Source organism: Trichosurus vulpecula, chromosome 2 (assembly GCF_011100635.1).
Source record: "Trichosurus vulpecula isolate mTriVul1 chromosome 2, mTriVul1.pri, whole genome shotgun sequence".
Lineage (NCBI taxonomy): Eukaryota > Metazoa > Chordata > Mammalia > Diprotodontia > Phalangeridae > Trichosurus > Trichosurus vulpecula.
This window is the reverse complement of record NC_050574.1, coordinates 373,236,934-373,259,453: the sequence shown is the minus strand read 5'-3', so window position 1 is coordinate 373,259,453 and position 22,520 is coordinate 373,236,934. Positions and strand designations below refer to the sequence as shown.

General features: G+C 36.2%; 1 protein-coding gene across 1 annotated transcript in view; it reads left to right on the top strand.

Moving 5' to 3' along the window:
- TTC3 (tetratricopeptide repeat domain 3) overlaps positions 1-22,520 on the top strand; it is a 142,871-nt gene that overhangs the window by 86,041 nt on the left and 34,310 nt on the right. The window contains exons 27-32 of the mRNA XM_036747973.1: positions 3,880-4,197; positions 6,245-6,511; positions 8,362-8,408; positions 13,155-13,211; positions 17,420-17,493; positions 19,791-19,949. Of these exons, the coding sequence (XP_036603868.1) occupies positions 3,880-4,197; positions 6,245-6,511; positions 8,362-8,408; positions 13,155-13,211; positions 17,420-17,493; positions 19,791-19,949 (922 nt within the window). The remainder of the gene's footprint in view (positions 1-3,879; positions 4,198-6,244; positions 6,512-8,361; positions 8,409-13,154; positions 13,212-17,419; positions 17,494-19,790; positions 19,950-22,520) is intronic.

The following is a 22,520-nucleotide window of genomic DNA, read 5'->3' as shown; positions in this document are numbered from 1 at the left end:
AGAGGCTTTTTAAAAGTGCTTTGTTCCAGGAACTGTGCTAGGTGCTGGGCATACAAATAAAAATAATGAAACAATTCCTACTCTAAAAGAGCTTACATTTTAATGGCTTAACTGCTCAAATTAATACTTTCTCATCTGAACTTAGCAGCAACAGTGCAGTAGGTTTTAGAAACCATAATTTAGGCAGTCTGGTATGCTAGATAGACAGCTAGCCTTGGAGTCAAGAAGACCTGAGTTCAAATCCTGTTTGATGAGGGACAAGTCATCTAACCTCTTGTGCTCCAGGCAGCTCTAGGTGTCTGATCTGCATGGGTAGAAAAAACTTCAAGAATTTCACGCGCTGACAAACAACAATAATAATAGCTGGCATGTACATAGAGCTTTAAGATTTAACATTGAGATATGTATGTCTCCTCATCAATCCTTACAATAACCCTGTGAGGCAGGTGCTGTTATGATCCCCATTTTACAGTTGAAGAAACTGAGAAGTTAAGTGACTTGTCCAGCATCACACTGCTGTATTTGTCTGAAGCGGTGTTTCAACTCACATTGTCATCCTCACTCCAGGTCTGGCGCTCTAGCCACCATGCCTCTTCATCACCTATAAAGAAATCATAGGTCAGGACCAAAGTAAAGTAACCCTTAGGAGGCTTGAGTGGCATCGCCATGATGGGCGGTTCAGGCAGGAGAGCCTTTCACCGAGCTGAATCAACCCATCATGTTCTCATTGCACATTCTTATTGAATATCCTTCTTTGACTATGGCTAAGAAATTATTAGAGAGTAGTCTAAGAAGGAAGCATTAAGGCAGCATACTATCAAGTAGTATGTATGTAGTACATGAAGTAGTATGAAGTTTTCCATAAATACTTATTCCATCATGAGACTTCCCTCTAACAAAGAACAGTCAAGCAAAAACAACCTTCATAGTGACCACATCTAACAATGTGTTCTTCACCTCACTACCCAGAAGAGGGAACTTGGATTGGAAAGCAAGAAACATACCATGTACCGTTAAGGATGTTCTGTTTCTACATCATCCTGAGATACAGAATGCCTTTTGTGGGCTTTCTTCAGTGCTCTGGAGGACTTTGTCAAATTTGACAGACCCAGAATTGTTTGCTCCTGCCTCTTGTCCAGAAGCCCCCAGGCCTTACTATCACCTGCTCCAGCCTGCTGTAAGGTGGATCTGCTGGGTTTCACATGATAGAACATAACCACCTGCAGCAAGGTTGAAGTGGAAGGAGTAGTCCAATTAGACTAATTTGACCAGAATAATCTAATCATTTGTGTCTTTCAACAGACCTCTGCCGAACCACTCATGCTTTGGACTCATTCCTCTGAAGTTAGCATAATCCTCATATTCTTCCAGTTCCCTACTACTAGCTTCCTTAATCCCACCCACTTCAACCCATCTGTAATTGTTGCCTCCACCTCTTTTCCTCTCTCTATCTTCTAAACTCTTCTGCAGTCTGGCATCTGGTCTTGCATTCAACTGAGACTGCTCTCCAAAGTTATCAGTGATCTCTTAATTGCCAAATCTTCTCATCTTTTCTCAATCTTTATCCTTGGTTCTTGGCAGCCTTTGATACTGTTGATCAACCTCTTCTCTTAGATATTCTAGAGAAAAGTCTCTAGATGTTTATGACATTGCATTCTCCTAGTTCTTCTACCTATCCTGTTTATGACATTGCATTCTCCTAGTTCTTCTACCTATCCAACTGCTTTTTCGTATTCCTTTAGCTTGATCTTCATCTAGGTCTTGCCTGCAATCTTTGAGTGTCTTCTAAAGTTCTGTCCTTGGCCCTCTTTTTTCCACCTTTTTTGCCTGGTCACACCGTCCTTCCATCAGACTTGTAACCTAGGAGTCATCCTTTCTTTTCACTCTCTTACCCCTCATATCCAATCCATATCCATTTCTCAAATCCAAATTACCAAAGCCTGTCAATTTCACCTTTGCAACATCTCTTAAATACATCCCCTTCCCTCCTCTGACATTGCCACCATTCTGGTATAGAGCCTCATCACCTTATGCCCAGACTACTGTAATAGCCTGCTGATGGGTGTGCTTGCCTCTCCTCACTCTAATCCATACTTCATTCAGCCACCAAAGTTATTTTCCTAAAGTGCAGATCCATCCATATCACTCCTCTAATTATTAAATTTCAGTGTCTCCCTGTTGCTTCCAGGATCAAATGCAAAATTCTCTTTTTGGAATTCGAAGCCCATCATAACCTAGCCCCTTCCTAACTTTCCAGTCTTAATCTGTATTCCCTGCTACTTGTTCTTCTATTAACAAGATACCCCATCTTTCATCTTTGGGCGCTTTCTCTGACTGTCCCCCATACCTGGAACACTCTCTTCATCTCTGCTTCTGGCTTGTTTTTAAGTTCCAACTTAAATTCCATCTTCTGCAAGAAGCCTTTTCCAGTCTATCTTAATTCTAGTGCCTTCCCTCTCTTCTTCTTTTCCTGTTTATCCTGTATATGGCTTGTTTGTATATAATTGTTTGCCTGCCTCCCCCATTAGATTGTGAGCTCTTTGAGGGCAGGAACAGTCTTTTGTCTCTTTTTGTGCCCCTAATGCTTAGCACTGTGCATGGCACAAAGTAGGTGGTTGATACATGTTGATTGGCTGACTATTATAGTTTCTCATCTACACAAGCAAGTCAATAAAGAACATTTGTTAAGAAATATTGCAGAAGAGAGAAAGCATTAGTTCAGCAAAATTCAGGGTAATTGAAATACTCCATTAAAGATATCTACCCTATTGTTGAAGGCTCTTGACTCACATTTTAAAGATAAAATGTCCCATATACCATGATTACTTTGGCAGATGTTGTATGTACTACAAACTTTATTATTTCATAGTTGACCTTATATTTTAAGAAAAGGAAAAATAACTTATCTTACTGATTTTGCCATGTTCAGCATTAGCTAGTCATCAGATATCTTGTTTATTGTTACCTTTATCAAGTATAAAATGTATACTAATACCAGTTAGAATGCCATCCTCTTGCTCTGGTGCATAGCCTGAAGAGTCAACTGAGACTTATTTTTAAAAATGGAAACATTCTGCACCTCAAAATTCACTTGGGTAAATTTTTCTAGTCTCCTGTTTTTAAGCTAGTATTTTTGATAATATGGTCAAATGTCCATAAATATTTTTCTTAAGTTTAAAATTTATGGCCTTTTTATGTGAAAACACAACTAGTTAAAAAAAATCGGGGCAACTAGGTGGCGCAGTGAGTAGAGCACCAGCCCTGGAGTCAGGAGGACCTGAGTTCAAATCCAGCCTCAGACGCTTGACACATGTTCTAGCTGTGTGACCTTGGGCAAGTCACTTAAGCCCAATTGCCCAGCCTTCCCCCCTGCAAAAAAAAAAAAACATTCAAAATGAAGTTCTAAATTACCATTTTTGTCTGTCACTTTTATTTTGATAAAAGAGTTTCTGCCAGTGGCTCTGAATCTACATCTACAGTACATTAAATAGTTATTCCCTTTTGACTTATTTGCTGTTATATATTTAAAAGTTCATTTTTTTACCTAACATTTATAGTAGTTTATTAAGTGATATATAAAATGAAGCCAACACTACAGAAGGGAAGAGAGATGTATTTCTTTGTAAATATTTGTGACCTAAGGGGACATTGGACTAAATGATCTCTAAGGTTTCTTTCAACCCTAAATCTATTTAATTAAAAATAAGCTAAGAAAAACTGTGTGTGTGTGTGTGTGTGTGTGTGTGTGTGTGTGTGTGTGTGTGTACATACAACATACTACATGATGTGATGTTATATTTGGTCTTCCTAGGCTTATTTAATGATTGATCTCATTGTCCCACTTGACTAATCCTGCTGTATATGCTAATTCTGTTTTAGGATTTGTACAAAGTTGCCAATTTCCCGATGATAGGATTTTGCAGTGTATAAAACAAAATGCTGATCAAATTAAATCTGGCATTCAGGACACCTCCAAACTCCTCAGAGAGTTGCTTTCTTGGAAGGTAATAAACACGGAGGATTGTTCAGATGCTTTTTTTGATAGCAATTTTCTAGCTGAAACAGTGGAGCATCTCATCGAGCATTTGATAAAGAAAAACAGTAGAGTAAACACAAGAATTTTTCTGCATGTATTGAGTGAGATTGAAGACATAAGTCCCAAACTACGTGATTGGATCCAGAAACTCAATAGTTTAGGTATGTAGATTCCTTCTAGAGAAATTTGATTTCGTATATTGAATGATCAGTCTGATATTTTTTTTATTTTCTTTGCCATTTATAACATATAGAGGTTTTTAAATGAAGAGTTGTAATGGCCTCAGGAGAAAATTATACTGTAGGGAGATGACATGGAACACTGGAAAGAGCATGGTATTCAGAGCTTGAGGCCCTTGCTTTGAATCCCAGATCTGTCTTTACACCCTGCGTGACCTTGAGCTAGTCACCAAACATGTTTAGTACTTGATTTCCTCATCTGCAGAACATCTGAGGGGATAGAACTAGATGACCTCCAATGTCCTTCTTATCTGTAAATTTATGATTATGTTTAATGGTTTTTTTTTTAAACTTGCAAGTAAACTTTTAAATTGTTAACAGCAGGTACAGCTTTAGTCAGTTCAGTTGCTAAAACTGGGAAGGAAGAGGAGTTTTAAAAGGACTAAAATTAAAATTATCTTAAAAGTAAATTCTGATTCTGAATAAAAGAAAAATACCATGTGGTTGATGTAGAACATAAGGGGAGACTATGTTAGATTTTCTTAACCTTTTTTGTCATGGGTCCCTTTAGCAGTCAGGTGAATCTTTTAGATTCCTCATAGCTATGATGATAATAATAAATGATAAAAGTATTTATGGTTTGCAAAGTGCTTTACAAATATTGTCTCATTTGATACTTACAACAACCTGTAGGTGCTATTATTTTACCCATTTTTACAGATGAAGAAATTGAAGTAGACAGAAGTTAAGTGACTTGACTAGGGTGACTATGCCAAATAAGTGCCTGGTCAAATATAGTAATTAAATATAACCACCAGAATAGAAAAGGAAGGCATGTTTTAGATTTTAAAAAATCTACCATCTTTCTAAAGTTGTTACTGCTTTATACATGAAGGCTTTCTTGAGCCTCTTGTCCTTCCCCTACCCCAGCCCATACTGCTAGTGCTTTGTACTTACTCTCTATATACTTAAATATGTACCTGTTACCTCCCCCAGTAGAATATAATCTCTTTGAAAGTAAGTTTCATTTAGTTTTTTTTTTAATTTATATCAAGCCCTGAACAGTTCCTGTCACATAATAATTGCTTAATCAGTACTTATTGATTGTTTGGTATACCAAGCCGCTGACTATCTGGGTGGTATATGGTGACTAGCTTGAGCCACTGATGGGGAAAGAGCTTTTAATAGCAACTACCAAATCTTGAAAGTAGCAGTTGGCCTGAATGCCATCTTTAGTATGTTGGATATATGTCGCCAAACTCTGTCTTTCTGATTTCATTGACAATGTAATGTGCTTCATATTATAAAAGTACAGCAAAATCTTACTAGTTTATACTATTTGGATTCTACAAAATTCATTTTGCATTGGTGTACAGTTAAAGTATGAAATACTTAAATTTCAGTACTTTGGGATAAAATAAAATAAAACTAGACTGTGGTCCTAAACTACTTGCTTTAATGACTGGATAAAAATTGTCATAAGCAACCAGTTAGTTGGTAAATTAGGTAGATAGTGCACTTGAAATATTTTTTTAAAATTTGTACTAAGTATTTTAAATGCTTTCTCTTAAATTTTTGTTTTTTGTTATTGTTGGAGCAGGTAGGTAGCATAGTGGATAGGGTACTACCAGGCTTAGAATCAAGACGAGTCATGAGTTCAAATGTGTACTTATGAACCTGAGCAATTCACTTAACCCTGCTTGCCTCAGTGTCTTCATCTGTAAAATGAACTGGAGAAGGAAATGGAAAATCACTCCAGTATCTTTGCCAAGAAAACCCCGAAATGGGGTCACAAAGAGTAGGACATGACTAAAATGACTAAACAACAAATTTTAAATGCTTTCTCTTAAAATATTATTTGCATTATTCATTTCTATTTTGCTTTGTTAAGCAAAGATAACTTCACAGCAAAGGTAAAGTGGATATTCTTTCATATTAGTGGAAATATAAGAGAAGTACATCCATTCCCTGTTTAACTCCTTAATAAGAAATAATTATGTTTTGATCAAGCATTTTTTTTTTATTTCAGGTTTGGATGCTACAAGGATGTTTTTTTCTCGTTATGGTGATTGTATTAAAAAGCTTGATTTTAAACTCATAACTGTTCTCTGGGGTGAGAAATATGGTCATAAACTAGACCACATAATCACCAGTTGTGAAGAGAGAAGAATAGTTGAATATTTCAATAATCCAGGATCATTGAAGGAAGCTCGCTATATAATATGGCTATTAGAAGAAAATAGAGAGAAGTTTCCAGCCCTGCATAATGCTTTAGATGAATTCTTTGATATAATGGGTATGTAACCACAGTAACAGTAGAACACACTTTCACCTAAGCTTTTATTTTGCCTAACCTTAGGTAATTCTTGTAAGCTAAGAAGACTAAATTTTCAAATATAAGCTTGAATTTTCCAACTATAATGAATCTCATCTTTTATTTCAAATACGAATAAAAATGTTATCAACTTTATGTTGGACACATTACGTACCATTTATTCAGATAGAATAATAGAACACTGAGGTTTTGTTCACAGTGTAGTATTGTTATGGGTAAATATGAAAAATGAAAATTCACTTTAATTACTGACATTTCCTTATTCTTATTTCCCCAGAAAAAATAGTGAAATTATACTTTTAAATAGATGTGTATCTTAAGACTTTCTACAAAGGTGTTCCCACCCATGCCTTATGGGATGGAGGCTTTAGTATGAGAGCACAAGCTCTGGCAAGTTCTAACAGGCTAAAGAGGCTGTGAGAGAAAGCTTGGAAATGGACCATGTATTTGTTGTCTGAAGACCATCCTAACTAAGTATGGAGAGGCTCATCCTCAGGATGCCCCACAAAGTGATGAATGTTTAAGCCATAGCAACTCTCAAAGACTTTACTCAGTTATGAAGGGGTTATATCCTTCATCAATAAGTGGTAGGATGAGGCCAATGTTAATGATGCCTCAGCTTCTTAAAGCATTTTAGTATTTAGATCAGTTTGGTTGGTTAGGATGTTGGTATATTTTGAAGTCTGCCCATTTTAAAGGCCTTTTTGTATGTGTAAGTTAATGTAGTCACTCAGATTGATACTTGTTATGTAAAAGTGTATATTACTTAAGATGAAAAAGGCAGAACCTTTTCAAAAAATGTATCATATATAAAACTCAAGAAAATATTTGGCTGCTTTGGTATCAGTTAATGTGTATCAAAGTCACTATGGAACTTTTTAGGATAAGAATAGTATAATATTAGTTTTTATATGCCACATGGTATTTGTTTTAATTAAAGCCTATTAAATGATTGACAGCGGCGTATTCAAAAATACAACAACTTGGAAAACAGGAGGCCTGGGTTTTAGTCCAAGTTCTGCCACTAACCAGCTATCTCATACTGAATTAAGTCACCGAATTCTTCTATGCTTCAGTTTCCTCATTCCTTCATGTTTGTTTATATGTATTGTGTGCATGTACACGTGTATGTACACATGTGCCTCAGAAACGAAACTTTTTCTTGCGATCTTATTTTAAGAGGCAGAAATCAGAGGAGGGTCAGGGAGAAAAAACTACAAAGTGGTCCTCATAAAGAGTCTCACACAAAGTAAAGTGGCTTTATTCTTCTAAGCAATTATTTAATGCTTGGGAAGTAATTTTTCAAATTGATAGCCTAAATTGAACTGCTAATAATCATGAATTTCTACCCAAGTGATTGAGCTGAGAATAGCAGATAGTTATCACAGAAGAACAATCTAAGAATGATGGAATTTAATTCCAGTAAGTCACCCTCTGTGGCATCATATGGAATAAAGGAGTACTTTTGGCTGTGGGTGTTTTCTGTTGACTGCAGGGAACACCAGTCAAATAGTAATTGACCAGGAACGTATTTTTTCAAATCCTGTTGTAACAGTTACTCCAGAAGAACTAAAACAGCGTGTTCAGTGATTCTGTGATTAATGTTTTCTGCTCCATTTAATTTGCTATTTAATCATATTTTGCTCTAGCAATTTTGCTTTTGGTTTTTGATCCAAAGTTATATAAAGACTATTAGGTAATATATTTTATTCCTTCATTTCACATCTGGGATAATTACCTCAGTGATTTCAGTATGTTTTGTAAAAACATGTACTTGAGATTTTCTTATATAATTATTTATCTTTCAATAGATGGCCCTTGCACTATATTAAAGAAACAAGAAACTGAAGAAACTTCAGTAAGTTATTGTTTTGCTATATTCTTATTTCATTTTATAATGTATCCTAATTCCTTAATATCACTATGAAAAAAGTTTTTTAGTTTTAAATTTTTGTTATTATCTTTTCTTTTTTCTCCACCTTCATTTTTGATTGTATCCATTCCCCAGCTCCCTCCCTAGCAAGCCAAGCCTTTCCTGGTAACAGAGAATTTAAAAAGCAAAAAAAGAATTGGTTCCCCAAAACTAATCAACATGTTAACTGAAACTGACTCTTTGCAGTGTTCCACACCTAGATAGTCTCCCAGCTCTTTAGGCAAGAGAGAGATACATTTTATCTTCTCTTCTGCAGAGCCAAGTTTAGTCATCATTTATATACTATTTGTTTTTATTATTGTTGTTCTTTTAATTTATATTGTTGTCATTGTTTATATGATTCTTCTGGTCCTGCCTACTTCACTTCACATCAGTTTATATGTCTTCCCATGCTACTACTCTGAATTCAGGTACTACGATTTGTTTAGCCATTCTTTAATCCATGGGCATGTACTTTGTCTCTTTTTCTTTGCCACTAAATAATAATAGAATTACAGAATTTTATAGTTGGAAGGAACTTAAGTGGCCATCTGGTCTAACCTCTACCACTATAATATGCCTGATAAAATGATCATCCAGCCTCTATTTAAATGCCTCTAATTATGAATTTACCATATCTTAAGATAGCCCATTCCACTCTTGGACTGTTCTAATTGTTAAATACTTTTTCCAGCATCTACCCTGAATTTTCCTCTCAGCAATTTCTAATCATTGCTCCTAGTTCTGTTCTCTTGGACTAAAGAGAACAAGCTTAGGGGCAGCTAGGTGGTGCAGTAAGTAGAGCAGCAGCCCTGGAGTCAGGAGGACCTGAGTTCAAATGCAGCCTCAGACGCTTGACACATGTACTAGCTGTGTGACCTTGGGCAAGTCACTTAACCCCAATTGCCTGCTAAAAAGCAAAAAAAAAAAAAAAAATTAAAAACCTATGGCATCTTAGAGACCGAACCTGATACTCCAGGGAGAAGTGCAATAGGACAATCACTTAGCTTTTCCTGGAAGCTACATCTCTCAATGAAGCCCAAGTTCGCTTTGTTGTTGTTCGGTCATTTCGGTCATGTCTGACTCTTCTTGATCCCATTTTGGGGTTTTCTTGGCAGAGATATTGGAGTGGCTTGTCACTTTTTTCTCTGGCTCATTTTACAAATGAAGAATTTGAGTCAAACAAGGCTAAGTGACTTGCCCAGGGTCACATACCTAGTAAGTGTCTGATGCCAGATTTGAACTAATGAAGAGGAATCTTCCTGATTCCAAGCCCTGGTGCTCTATCCACTGCACCACCTAGCTGCACAGGATCCCATTAGGTTTATTTTTTTTCAGTCATGTCCAACTGTTCAGGACTCCAATTGTGGTTTTTCTTGGAGCAGCTTGGTGGTGCAGTGGATAGAGTGCCCAGCCTGGAATCAGAAGACATGAGTTCGAATCTGGCCTCAGACACTTACTAGCTGTGTGACCCTGGGCAAGTCACTTAACCCTGTTTGTCTCAGTCTCCTCATCTATAAAATGAGTTGGAGAAGGAAATGGTAAACCACTTTAGTATCCTTGTCAAGATCCCATTAGCATTTTTTTTGTCTACCATACTTTGATTCTGAATCAAATTGTTTTCAGTCCACTAAAATATATAGATCTTTTTATATTCAATTATAACTTTATATTTATCACTATTGAATTTCATCTTATTGTATTAAGCCCAGGACTCTTATTTTCTCATGATCTTTTTGGTTCCTGACTTTGTCATCCATTGTTTGTGGTCCCTCTCAGCTTTGTATCATCTGCAAATTTGATGGGCTTACCATCTGTTCCTTTATCCAAGACATGGTAAAATTGTTAAACAACCCAAGGCCAAGTATAGATCTCTGGGGTACTGTACTGGAGACTTCCTGCCACCTTGACATTGAACCATTAAATATTCCTCAAGGTGCTTTTTCTGTTTTTGTTGTTCTGTCCATTTACATTTTCTTAGTTATTATATGAATTGTTTTCCTGGTTCTACTTGACTCTGCTGAGGTTTATATAAGCCTTTCTATGCTTCTCTGAATTTGTCATATTCATCATTCTGTTACTTATATTCAGGTATCATAATTTCTTTAGTCATTTCTAATCCTTAGAAATCTACCTTGTTACTACTTTTTTGCTCCTATAGAAAGTGGTGCTATGAATATTTTGGTATGTACCGGACCTTTCTGTTTTTTACCTCTTTGGGGTAAATGGCTAGCAGTGGAATCTCTGGATACAGGGTGGGAGCTCATTTTCTTAGCATAATTCCAAATTGCTTTCCAGAATAGTGTCAGTTCAGAACTCCGTGTATGATATATTTTTATACCTTTCTTCCACAACCATTTTAGTGTTGACTATTCCGGTTTTCTAGGTGTGAAGTAAAATCTGAGAATTCTTTTTTTTTTTTGCATTTCCTCTTTTAATGAGTTGGAGTAATCTTTCATATTGTTGTTGACAATACATTCTAATTTTCATGAATCTTTGAATAAAAAAGATCCTTTACAATTACCTATATTAAATATATATTTGAGAGGCAGTGTGGTTTAGTGACTTGAAGATGAGCCTTGGAGTGAAACTACTTGGGTTGAAGTCTTTTTTCTGATATGTGCAATCTATGTGACCTTTCATCTAACGTCTCCCAGTCCCCCAAGTAACCTGCAAAGAAAGGGATTCTTACCCTGGAATCTCAAGTGGTAAATGAATAGATTTCAGGAGATTTTAAACTTGGATGGGAAAAATACTGTAATAATTTTATTTTAGTATGATTGGTTTCCTTCGTAATCCTGTGCATCTCATTTTAAGCACATAAAAATATTCTGAGAGGGAGGTCACTAGGTTTTACCACACTATCAAAGGGGTCCATGATGCAAAACACAGATAAAGAACACCTCCTTTAAGGCTTTAAATTGTAGTTAAGAGCCATTCTTTTATCAGTGGAGGGAGTTCTCTATACCATTAAAATCATAGGTCACTTCCCCGCCCCCAAAGAGATACCAAATGTTGTCGATCATTATTTTTTGCAGTTGCCTTATATGTGGTTGTTTTGTTAATGTTACTACTGTTGTTTTTGAGTCTGGGTTTTGGTTTTTTGGTTATGTAATAATGATTTATGGCATTTCTTTTCTGCCAAACCAGGCCTCAGACAACAGATCAGATCAGGAGAGAATTAGGATAGAACAAAGGACAGGACCTACAATGTTTATGAATGCTTTCCACTGGAATTTTATTCCAAAACCAAATTAAAACTATTTTTGTGTCCTCCATTATGTATTGTCCTTCCCTTTTCTCTTTCTGCTGTAGAAAACAGCTCTACGTTTCTGTTGAACTTAGAGCTGATAATCAACAGTTAACTGTATAATACTTATATAAAATGTCCATTCTTGGAGGTTTTTTTTTTTGAGTAGGGCCTTCCATATCTCAGCACTTTTAATTTTAGCTGGAAATGGATAATTAACATTATGCTGACATAACAGTAAGGTGTAGGTGATGTTTGTCTTTCTTAAAACATTTAAGTTCCTTTGTTTTGCCTTAAGAGGATTTTGGTAAACAAAGTGGGTTTCGTCTTAGTTGCCCTTGAAATTGTTTGACTAGGTTGAATCTGGAATGTTCATTTAAGAATTGTATTTTTTTTGGAGGGGGGAAGGCAGGGCAGTTGAGGTTAAGTGACTTACCCAAGGTCACACAGCTAGTAAGTGTGTCACGTGTCTGAGACCAGATTTGAACTCAGGTCCTCCTGACTCCAGGGCCAGTGCTTTACTCACTGCAGTACCTAGATGCCCCCGAATTGTATTTTTTTTAGTAGCTCTGAAAGCTATTTTCTCTGTTTTGGCAAATAATTTTGATTATTTATATAGATAAATGAAGAGTGTTTTCTGAATAGAGTTTTCTTCTTTTTCTTCTTGAAAAAACAAACACATTAAGTTGTAAATATAGTATTATGCATGAGATCATAAAAGAATGTAAAAGTTATTAATCATATAGCCAGTTATCTAATAACTGAATAATTACTTGAAACTACATAATACCTGAACTTGTGAAGTATTAAAATTTTGTGTTCAAAATATAACCTCTAGTCTTGCTGATGAGGGCACAATAGTATATATTTTAATTCTATAAGAATGGTTTTAACAACTTTTAAAATTGTTTTTATTACTGTTAAAGGGTTTAAGGTGAAACTGCCTGATAGTCTGCTTTTTTAACCATAAAATACCTTCCCTCTAAAATTCATTTTACAGAGTGTTTTCCTCACAGTAATACTGTGAGGTAAGAACCATAAGTTTCATCACCCCTATCTTACAAATGAAGAGACAAATATTGAAAGAAGTGAAATAATTTGGCCAAGGTCAGATAGGCAGTTAGTGGAGGAGTTTTTTCTTGAATCCAGGTCTTCTAAGTCAAGGCTTTTCTGATGTTTGATTTAGCATCCGGAGTCTGGTATCTATAAAATTTCACTTCAAAAAATATATTTCATGGAATACATAAAGTACAGTGATTATAAGAGCTGAATATCCTGTTTAACACAGGATAATTAATTAAGCTGTATTAGCTATATATGCTAATAATTAAGCTATAGCTCTATTACTTTAGGGAGGGGTTTACTATAATATTATTGGATCCAGTGCTCCACAATACTATTCCCTAATGTATGCCAACTAATAATTTTTTTTCTTTTTCTAGACTAATGGTATTAAGGTAAAGAACAAAACCAGAAAAAAGAAGCATAAAGAATCAAAGGTAATCAATCTTTTCTGTATGTGTTCTATTAAACTAAGACTTTTAGGTTAGAGATTGGTTGACTCTTGTGGTGATTTTAAAATGTTTGGTTGGTTAGCTTGGTGACCAGCTCTTCTATATGTGTTCCTCTACTAATTTCACAGACCCACAGAATTTGAGAGTTAGAAGGGAGTTGTCCAACCTGTACCTGAAAAGGAATACCCACTGTAACCTACATAAGTAGGCATTCAGCTTGGAGACCTCAAAGGACAGAGAACCTACTTCCTAACGCAGTCCATTCTACTTTTGGTCACCTCTGTCAGAAAGTTTTTCAATTCTAAATTTGCTTTGTGGAAACTTGAACACATTTCTCCTAGTTTTGCCCTTTGGAGGCTAAACAAAACAAGTCTAATCCCTCTTCTGCATGAAAACACCTCAGATACTTGAATGCAGCTATCGTATCCCTCAAGAGTCTTCTCTCCAAACCAGAAGTTTTGACATAGTTTTCCAATGTTGGGCTGTGCTGGGCAACTTATTCACTTTTCTGGATTTCTTCCTTAAGATTCAGTCTAGTACATTTTTGAAGAGGAGCTCATTGTACCGTCTTGGCTCTGCCTCCTGGATTTTACATTTTAAAAAATTATCTTGGTAGTATAGAACACTAAAACTAATAATATAATAAGTTTGTAATAATATTTCTTTAAGAAAAGAAATGACAATAGTCTTAATGTCTGAAAGATTAAAATTATTGAGTTATATAAGGATACATTATCTATATGAAATAGGGATTGATAGAAAAATTTGAAATGTTCGAAATGATAGAATCACTAGGAAAGTCTAACCAAAAAAAACCATTAAATGTAACTAAAAGTATTGGAGCAAAAACAAACCTTTAGGTCTAAGTTGGTGAACTCTGATTAGAATCCTTGTGGATTAGCCAACAACCTGTTCTACCCCTCTGGTTGTCTCTTTGAATTGCCAGCTTTTCATCAGTAAAAGCAGACAGGAGTGTAATGTGGTGGTGTTTTTGCTCCTGTGCTTGAGCAGAAGGTGTTAGGGTGAAAATCAAGGAACTATGAAGATGACTTTATTAACTTTGGAGTTAGTGAAGAAGCCTAGGGACTGAATTTGGAAAGAGGAAATCCGGGAAAACATGAGAAGTAAAAAGAGAGAGGTTTGCCCCCAGAGTTGTGAGGAAAAGGTAGAAAATTTGAAAAGGAGCAGGAAGAGAAGGTGAAAGACCAAAAAGGAGGAGTAGAAGCAGGAAAAAGAGAAAGACTCAAAGAGGAAGAAGACATAAATGACTTAAGGAAAGAAAGGCAATTGTTAAGAAATGGTGAAGAGAAGGGGAAAATACACCTCATCTCCAAACCTAGCATTCCACCTGGACATAGCATGTGCTTTAAAAAATACTTATTGAATTGAATGGAAGAAAAGGGCCACTGAAATAATGAGCTTATTCCAAAAGAGAAGGAAACTAGACGTTGTGTAAAAGTAGCTTCTTGATGGTGCTCTGTATTCACAGGTTCTGTTAGGTAAGTGATTACCCAGCAAGGGTCAGAGGAAGAAGAAATGAGTAGTGATTGGGGACTTCTGGATAAGGCAAAAGCAATTAATTATAACATCATATTTACTCAATAGTAATCAAACTTTCATGATATTCACGTGACCAAGGTCACACTCTCCTACATATACATAGTGTTTGTTGAGGGGGAGTGGGCACACACAGAAACCTGCCAGGGAGGCACATGACTGAGGAAAACACCATGTGCTTGAGGAAACTCGCACGTTTGGATGGCAAGACTTGATGTCCTCACTGAGACCCCTTCCGTGTGACTACTTAGTCCTCACGTTGCTCCTGCTGGCCAAATCTACCCTTCTCTCAGTGGTTTAAAAGGGTTCTAAGAAAGTATTACACTGTTGTAGTGACAAGCAATTGCCTTCATCCAGAGAACTATGAAGGACCTCAGCTTGGCTTGCTGGTCTGTGTAAATAACCCAGCAAGCTTCTCACTCAGCAATATTCTGCATTATGCAGTTATATCCAAGTTTCTTCTTATAGCTAAGAAGATGCAAAGCCTCTGTTTCCTCCTCCCTGTTTCTCTCTTTCATACCCAAAGAGAAGTAGAACAATTATGCAAACTTTGGCAGGGTTCAACTCTTCTTCAAACTACAAAGCTCTACTACAAAGTATAACATGTAAAGCATTTTTATCAACTAACTCTACTGTTGTGTTATTTACACTGCTTCTACTGGCTCCTTAACTCAACTGTGCCACAGTTGGCATTTCAGCCTACTCTTTCTTGACTCATAATTCATCAAACAAGAAAGAGCCTTTTGGTGGTCAGTGGATCATCTTTCCCTCTCACAATATATACCTTTCTGTCAGATAGGAAACCATTGTCTTTATTTAATCACCTCATAGTCTCCAAACAGTTGTTTGATAGACTCCTTTGTGAGCTAACCTTCTGAACTCTAAAATAATCATATGCAGATGACCTAAGAGTATTGTGATACCTATAGCTTCAATCATTTCTCTACCCTCAATATGTCCGGTCATCTGAGAAGTTCTCTATCTGGTCTTACTAGCAACCTGTTTCTTTTGAAATGTTTTGATGGAAAGACCTATTTACATAAATGGATTTTATAATTTTTTTCTTGCACAGAAGTTCTTTTTCTGCTTCTTTCAACTACTAAGCTGTTTACATTACACGAATCCAAACAAAAGGGTTTTAAATGGAAAATACAAGGGAGGGAATAAAACTGCTTCTGTATATCCACGAAGCTAGACGACGTAGAGCATAGGTACAAGATAAGAGTAACACTAGATACAACCTTAAATTCATGCATGTACTGCTATGCTAATAACTACATACATTTTAAAACTTACAAATAGAAATTTTTAAATAATAAGAGAGAGATGAATAATATTTGATTTTGGAGTTAATAGGGAGCCAGTGAAGTTTTTAATCAGTCAATCAATAAACATTTATTAAGCACCTACTGTGTGTCAACTCTGTGCTAAGTGAGAATGACATGATCGACCTGTGTTTTAAAAAAAATCTTTAGCATCTGTGGGAAATGGGATTAGAGAAGGAAGAGAATTGAAGCAAAGAAAGAACAATAAAGAGTCTATCTCAGTAGTCTAAGATCTACTGATTGTCTGAACTAGGGAGGTAGCTATGTGATTGGAAAAAAAAGGCCAGATGAGATGTTGTGCAAGTAGAAATGACAAGATTTGACAACAGATTGGATATATAAATGAGGGAATTGGATAAGTCAAGGGTGATGTTGGGGTCATGAATCTGGGTTACTAGAAAGATGGTAATGTAGTTACAGAGTGAAGTTTTGAAAATAAAAGTGGGACTGAAATTATCCAGGTTTTCAAAATAACCTTTAACTTAGGCCCTTGAGGCATACTAATTTATTTAAGAAGTCAACATGATTCTCCTACTTTCTTACTACCTGGACTTTTATTTTCTCTTTGTTTCATCTCTACATTCAGTCAAACCAGTCATCAAAGATCCTTTGTAGGGACTATGATCCCTGCAGAGGCAGCTAGCTGGTGGCGTAGTGGATGGAGCGCCAGGCCTAGAGTCAGGAAGGCTTGGATTCAAATGTGTCCTCAGGTGCTTATTAGCTATGTGTTCCTAGACAAGTCACTTAGCCCATTTTCCTCAGTTTTCCTCAACTGTAAAATGGGTATAATACCAACATCTCTCAGGGATGTTGTAAGGATTAAATGAACTAATATTTGTAAAAATAATTATTACAGTGCCTGACACATAGTAGACACTCTGTGAATGCTTGTACCCACCTCCCACCCCCACTTCCTGTTGTATGAGTGTATTGGGATGAGGTCAGGTAAATTCTTTTATCTTTTGGATTTATATTCTTTGAATAATTAAAACAGTTTTAATTAAGTGGACTTTTTGTTTTTCCTGTAATAGGAAAAACAGCCATGTTAATTTCATTAGGATTTATTTGTTATTTGTGGTTGCTGTCATTTATTCATATTACTATACCACTTTGTGCATGAGAAAATCAGACGGGGTTTAATTCAAGTAATCAGTTTATATGCGTAAATATGTAAATCCTTTATTACTTTTACTAATGATTATTTTTAAATCAGTTTTTTCTTATTTTTAGTAAGGAGCCATTACCAATTTTTTGCTCTTTTCTCTCCCCCCCACCTTTTTTTTTTACCCACTTCCCCCTCTCCCAATCTAGCCTGTTTTTATACTCTCTGGAGTTGGTGGAGTAACACAAAATGATGATAAAACTGGTACAGATGAAAGTAGTTTGTGAGTACATCTTTCATTTTAAAATCTTACTTGTTTTCATTTAAAAGTGCATCAGTCCTATAAGTGATATTCCTATTTGGTTCAGACATGTATTTTCACTGGTATCAGGGGCTCTCGTGAGAAAATTCTCACTAATAGTAAAGGTAGCAACTCTTATATAGCTTAAAATTTTTAAGTTACCTGTGACACTAAGGGATTAAGTGACTTGCTCAGGGAAGGTCACAGTCTATACCTGTCAGGAAAGGGAACTGAATCTACCTCCCTCTAAGGCTAGCTTTCTCTCATACCAATCTGCTTCTCATTTCATTATTGAATCTAAAATCTATGACTCCTTAACCTTTCCATCAAAGTTGATGATAATTGTACAAGGGAAAAAGTACTGAATCTGAATTCAGATTCATTGGTTTTGAATCCTTAATTTTGACCCATTCCTTGTTATCAACACGTGAATTTTCAAGAAGAGACGATGTTTCTAAATAACGAAGAGCCTCAGTATATACATTTCATAGGTTTAGAACCAGAAGGGATCTTATACAAGTCTAATCCAACCTCTCATTTTGTGGATGAGGAAACCAACACCCAAAGACCTCAAGTTACTTGCCCAAAGTCATACTTCATTTTGTCATTATATGACATGATATTGGGGTCTTTCACATTCTTCGTTGCCCTTCTCTAAATACTCTTCAATTTCTCATTTTCTTTCCTGAACATGTTTCTCCATCTGTGGTCTGACCAGGGCAAACTACAGTAATATTACTTAAACAGTGTTTGGCATTACACCTCTCTTCTTATATCCTAAAAATCACATTCACCCAAAATAATAATAATTGAAAATTAGGAAGAAAAATTATATCTAAATAAAATATTTCAATTTAGTCTTCTATATTAGCAAGGCAATAATCACAATATAGATGATAATTGTCAAAATGCCTATATGGTTCTGTAATTGCAAAATATAAGAGACTCTCCAGTAGAAGGTAGAAGAAGTAAACCATTTATTCAAACACCAGAGAACAAGATCCCAGAACCAATAAGTCCAGAAGCTATGGAGGACAAGACCTTCGCCCCTTACCCCAAGATTTTGAGCCCCATTCATTCAAGAGGGGAATGATGACATTGTTTTATATACTTATCTTGTGTTATCCCTGTTATATTGTTGTAAAGTTCTGTTGACACTAGTTTTCCCGAAACTCCTATTGATTGCCCCACTGACCTATGTAATGGATAAGAAAGATCTTGGGGCCAAAGGCAATGATAATTTAGATTTGAAGATCTTTCCCACACAATAGGCCATGTGACCTGCTTACCTCACAGGAAACCTAAGTCACATGTGGTGGGAGGAGCTTGCTGAGAGGAAAAGGAAAGTGTGTCATAGGAAATGCAGAGAGAGAGCAGTTGGAGCTGAGAGAAAGAGCAGACGTGTGCTGTGCTATGAGTGTATTTGTGGGAATGCCCCAGCAGGGGGGTGGAAGGTTATGAGAGGGGGTTCTCTGCTGTGGTATTGTGTATTGAATTCTTTGCTGCTGGGATGGATTGGGGTTATTGGTTTCGGGATCTGGTTCTCTGGTGTCTGAATAAACGGTTTATTTCTTCTACCTTCTATGTGGAGAGTCTCTTATATTTTGCAATACAGAACCACATAGGCACTTTGACAATTATCATCTATATTGTGATTATTGCCTTGCTAATACATCTTTTTAATGATAATAGTTGGTTATTAGATATTGGATAATGTGTACATTGATATTAAATTTATAGATAAAACTTGCTTGTAAAATTTTATACTAATTGCCTGTTTCAAGAATTTTATAGCGTTAAATGGATACTTGAATCTTTTATATTTTTATTTTTAATTTTATTTCTTTAATATAGATTTATGTCCCAAATTGATCTCATTAACTTAGGTTAATAATGGTTATATTAAAAACATTTTTTAACTTCTATTATTTGTTGCTCTGTTATACTACATGACTTTAAAACAAAAGCAGAACATAAAAAAACCAATTTTTTAAAACTTACCCTGGGAAACTAAAAAAGTTATTGCCTTCTCACAGTGTCAAATTTTTTGAGATTAATTTGAATAAGGCTAGGAATATCTTTATATCAAACAGTGAAAAAAAAAATAACCTGAGTTTTCATATTGACTTTTCATTTGTGGCAGAGTTTTTTGTTTTGTTTCCTTTTCTTTTCCTCATAATACTGAGTTTTGAGTTTTTAGATTTGTCCTCTTAAGAGTTTGCATACTTCAGATTCATTAAACAAATTGATAGTCACAAAATCTGCCTTTTTCTCTACAGACTTCAGTCAAATTCTTATGACCCATTTGTAGTACCCGATTATCTTCGAGATGAAGTAGAAGAATTTGAAGCTCTATATGAAAAAAATAGTTCAAATAACTGCAATTATCAGAAGTTGTTGGACAGTAACCTAGACCCAAAATATGAACCATTATATGAGTAAGTACTTTAATTGTTCTAAAATTGTGGGCACCAGCTGTTCCATTAGTCATTTAAAATTTGAGCATTTACCAGCTGAGTCATTTTCATACAGTTTTCATAAATGGAAGATATATTACATCCCTTTATTCAGGTATTGTAAAGTGTTTCTTCAACATTTTCTCTTAGTTTTATCAGCTGGGTCTAATAATAGATATTTCCAAGTGTGAAACATGAGGAATATACGGGCCAGTAAACCAATTTCAGTCATGATATGCTGAACAGCAGTTATGCATGTGAATGAAATGATGCTGTATACACCCCCTTAGCCATATCACATAATTCCAGTGGAAAAGACATGCTAAATACCCTTTTTTTTTTTTTTAAAGAAAATGGACTCACTAACCTGGCAGCCAGAAACACTCTAAAGTTATTCTAGGCTGTGCAGTGACCAAAATGAGGGAGATAGTGGTCCTGCCATACTGTGCACTAGTCAAAACAGTCTGGGTGCCACATTTCGAGAGTGTCATAAGCAGTTTGAATTATATCCAGAACGGGGCAAGCAAGATGGTCAGGGGATGTGAGACGACTTATGCTTGATTTTTCTGGGAAAAAAAAATACTTATGGAGAAAGTAAAAGTTTTCAGGTATTTGAAGGTCGATCATGTGGAAAAGGAATTAGAATTGTTCTGGTTGGCCTGAGAGAGTTGAACTAGAAACAGTAGATGGATATCGAAGAGAAGTAGATTTTGTTACCAAAAAATTGTAAAAAAAAATTAGAGCTGCCTGAAAGAGGAATAGGCTGCCGTAGGAGGTGGTAGGATTTCATCTGCTTCAAACAGAGGGCTTAAATGACTACTTTTTAGAGAATTCTTAGTGAACTAGGTCTATGTAACTCTTATGTTCTAGTTCATCTATGCTTTATGGGATCAAGGAAAATTCATATTACAGAGAGAATTTGCCAACGTCTATTCATGATAAGAAAATTATCCTGGATTCTTAAAAAGTTATTCAAAATTTACATCTTTCAAATACTGAAGGAGGAAGAAACATTTTAGCTAACTATTAATTCTAAAAAAAGGGATACAAGCAGAGAGAATGAATGACCCAGAAATGTTAACTTCTTATCCAGAAAAGTTCTAAAGATGAGGATCCAGCCTACCTTCTCTCAGCCTGTTCATATGACTATCTCCCATACATCCATGTTTGCTAATCTTAAATCTACCTCCCTCCACACACATACACACTCTCTGTCTCTGTGTGTCTCTGTCTCTCTTCTCTCTCTCTCTCTCTCTCTCTCTCTCTCTCTCTCTCTCCAAGGTTCATTGTTCTCAAACTTTGTTATATTTCTCTCCTCTCTTCTTCACCCTTAGTCTAGACTATTGCATAGGCTTCCAAATTAGTCTCGCTACCACTAGTCTCTCCCTTCTTCAGTCCCTTGTTCATACAAATGCCACATTGCTATCCCCAAATCACAAACCTGACCATATCACTCTCCTGCTCTGGCTGCATTACAGTAAAATATAGAATCTTCTGTTTGATTCTTAAAGCCCAGTTGCCTCTACAGCTTGCCTTGTTAAATTGTTGCCCATCAGTTTACTTTTTTGTGCTGTAAAGGTTCCCCCTAAACAGTCCTGTATATGACATTCCATTTCTCATCTCTGGACCTTTGGACAGGATGTTCCCCCGCCCTCCTTACCTTGCTGCTTGGAGCTCCTAACTTCAAGGTTAAGTTCAAGTGCTCTTTTGTCAAGAGGCTTTTCTTGGCTTGATTCTCCCAGTTGTTTTTGCTCCCCTCGAAATTGTGTATCATACACATACACATGTATTTGTTGTATGTCTGTGTCTTTTAACAAGTTATGTCATTCTGGTGAGCTCCTTGAAGACAGGGACTATCCCATTTTTATATGTATACCCCTGGCATGTAACATAGTATCTTCCCTTCTCTGGGCCTCTGTTAGATGTAATACACAGGAGGCACTGGAGGCTTCAGACTCCAGCTTCTAACAGGTTTACTCTTGATCTGGTCAGACAGGAAAGAGAGCTTCAGAGGGGTTAATAATAAGCTTTATTCTAGTCTAGTCTTGTCTAACAGTATCACTGATAACGGAAGCTCTATAAACTCCTGCAGTATTCCCTAATCATCCTTCTCACAGGGGCCGGTGAGAAGGTGGGGCAACTACCCCTAGGGGGACAATTGAGACAAGCACTACTTGTGCTTCCCCTAAATCCCCTCAAGCCTCAGTGGGAGCCAGTTGAGGCATACCCACCCATTCCAGCTAGCACATTTAACCATAAAGGTTCTCCGACTCAGCGACCACTGACCACCTGTTTTATAGGGCATCAGACTAAGAGGGCATATTGACAGCAATAGCCTCTCAAGTTTACATCACTTCATCCCTATATCTCAATGTGCAGTCGCAGTGGATGTTCACAGTTTCAGCATACATGTTAATATTATTTATCCTTATATAATGCTGTGCAGACGTGGTAGAGATATTTTGAACCATGAGCCTGAGAACTCATATCTAATACCTGGGAAACAGAGATTGTTATGGCCAAGGATCCTGGGAAACTGAGGTTGTTATGGCC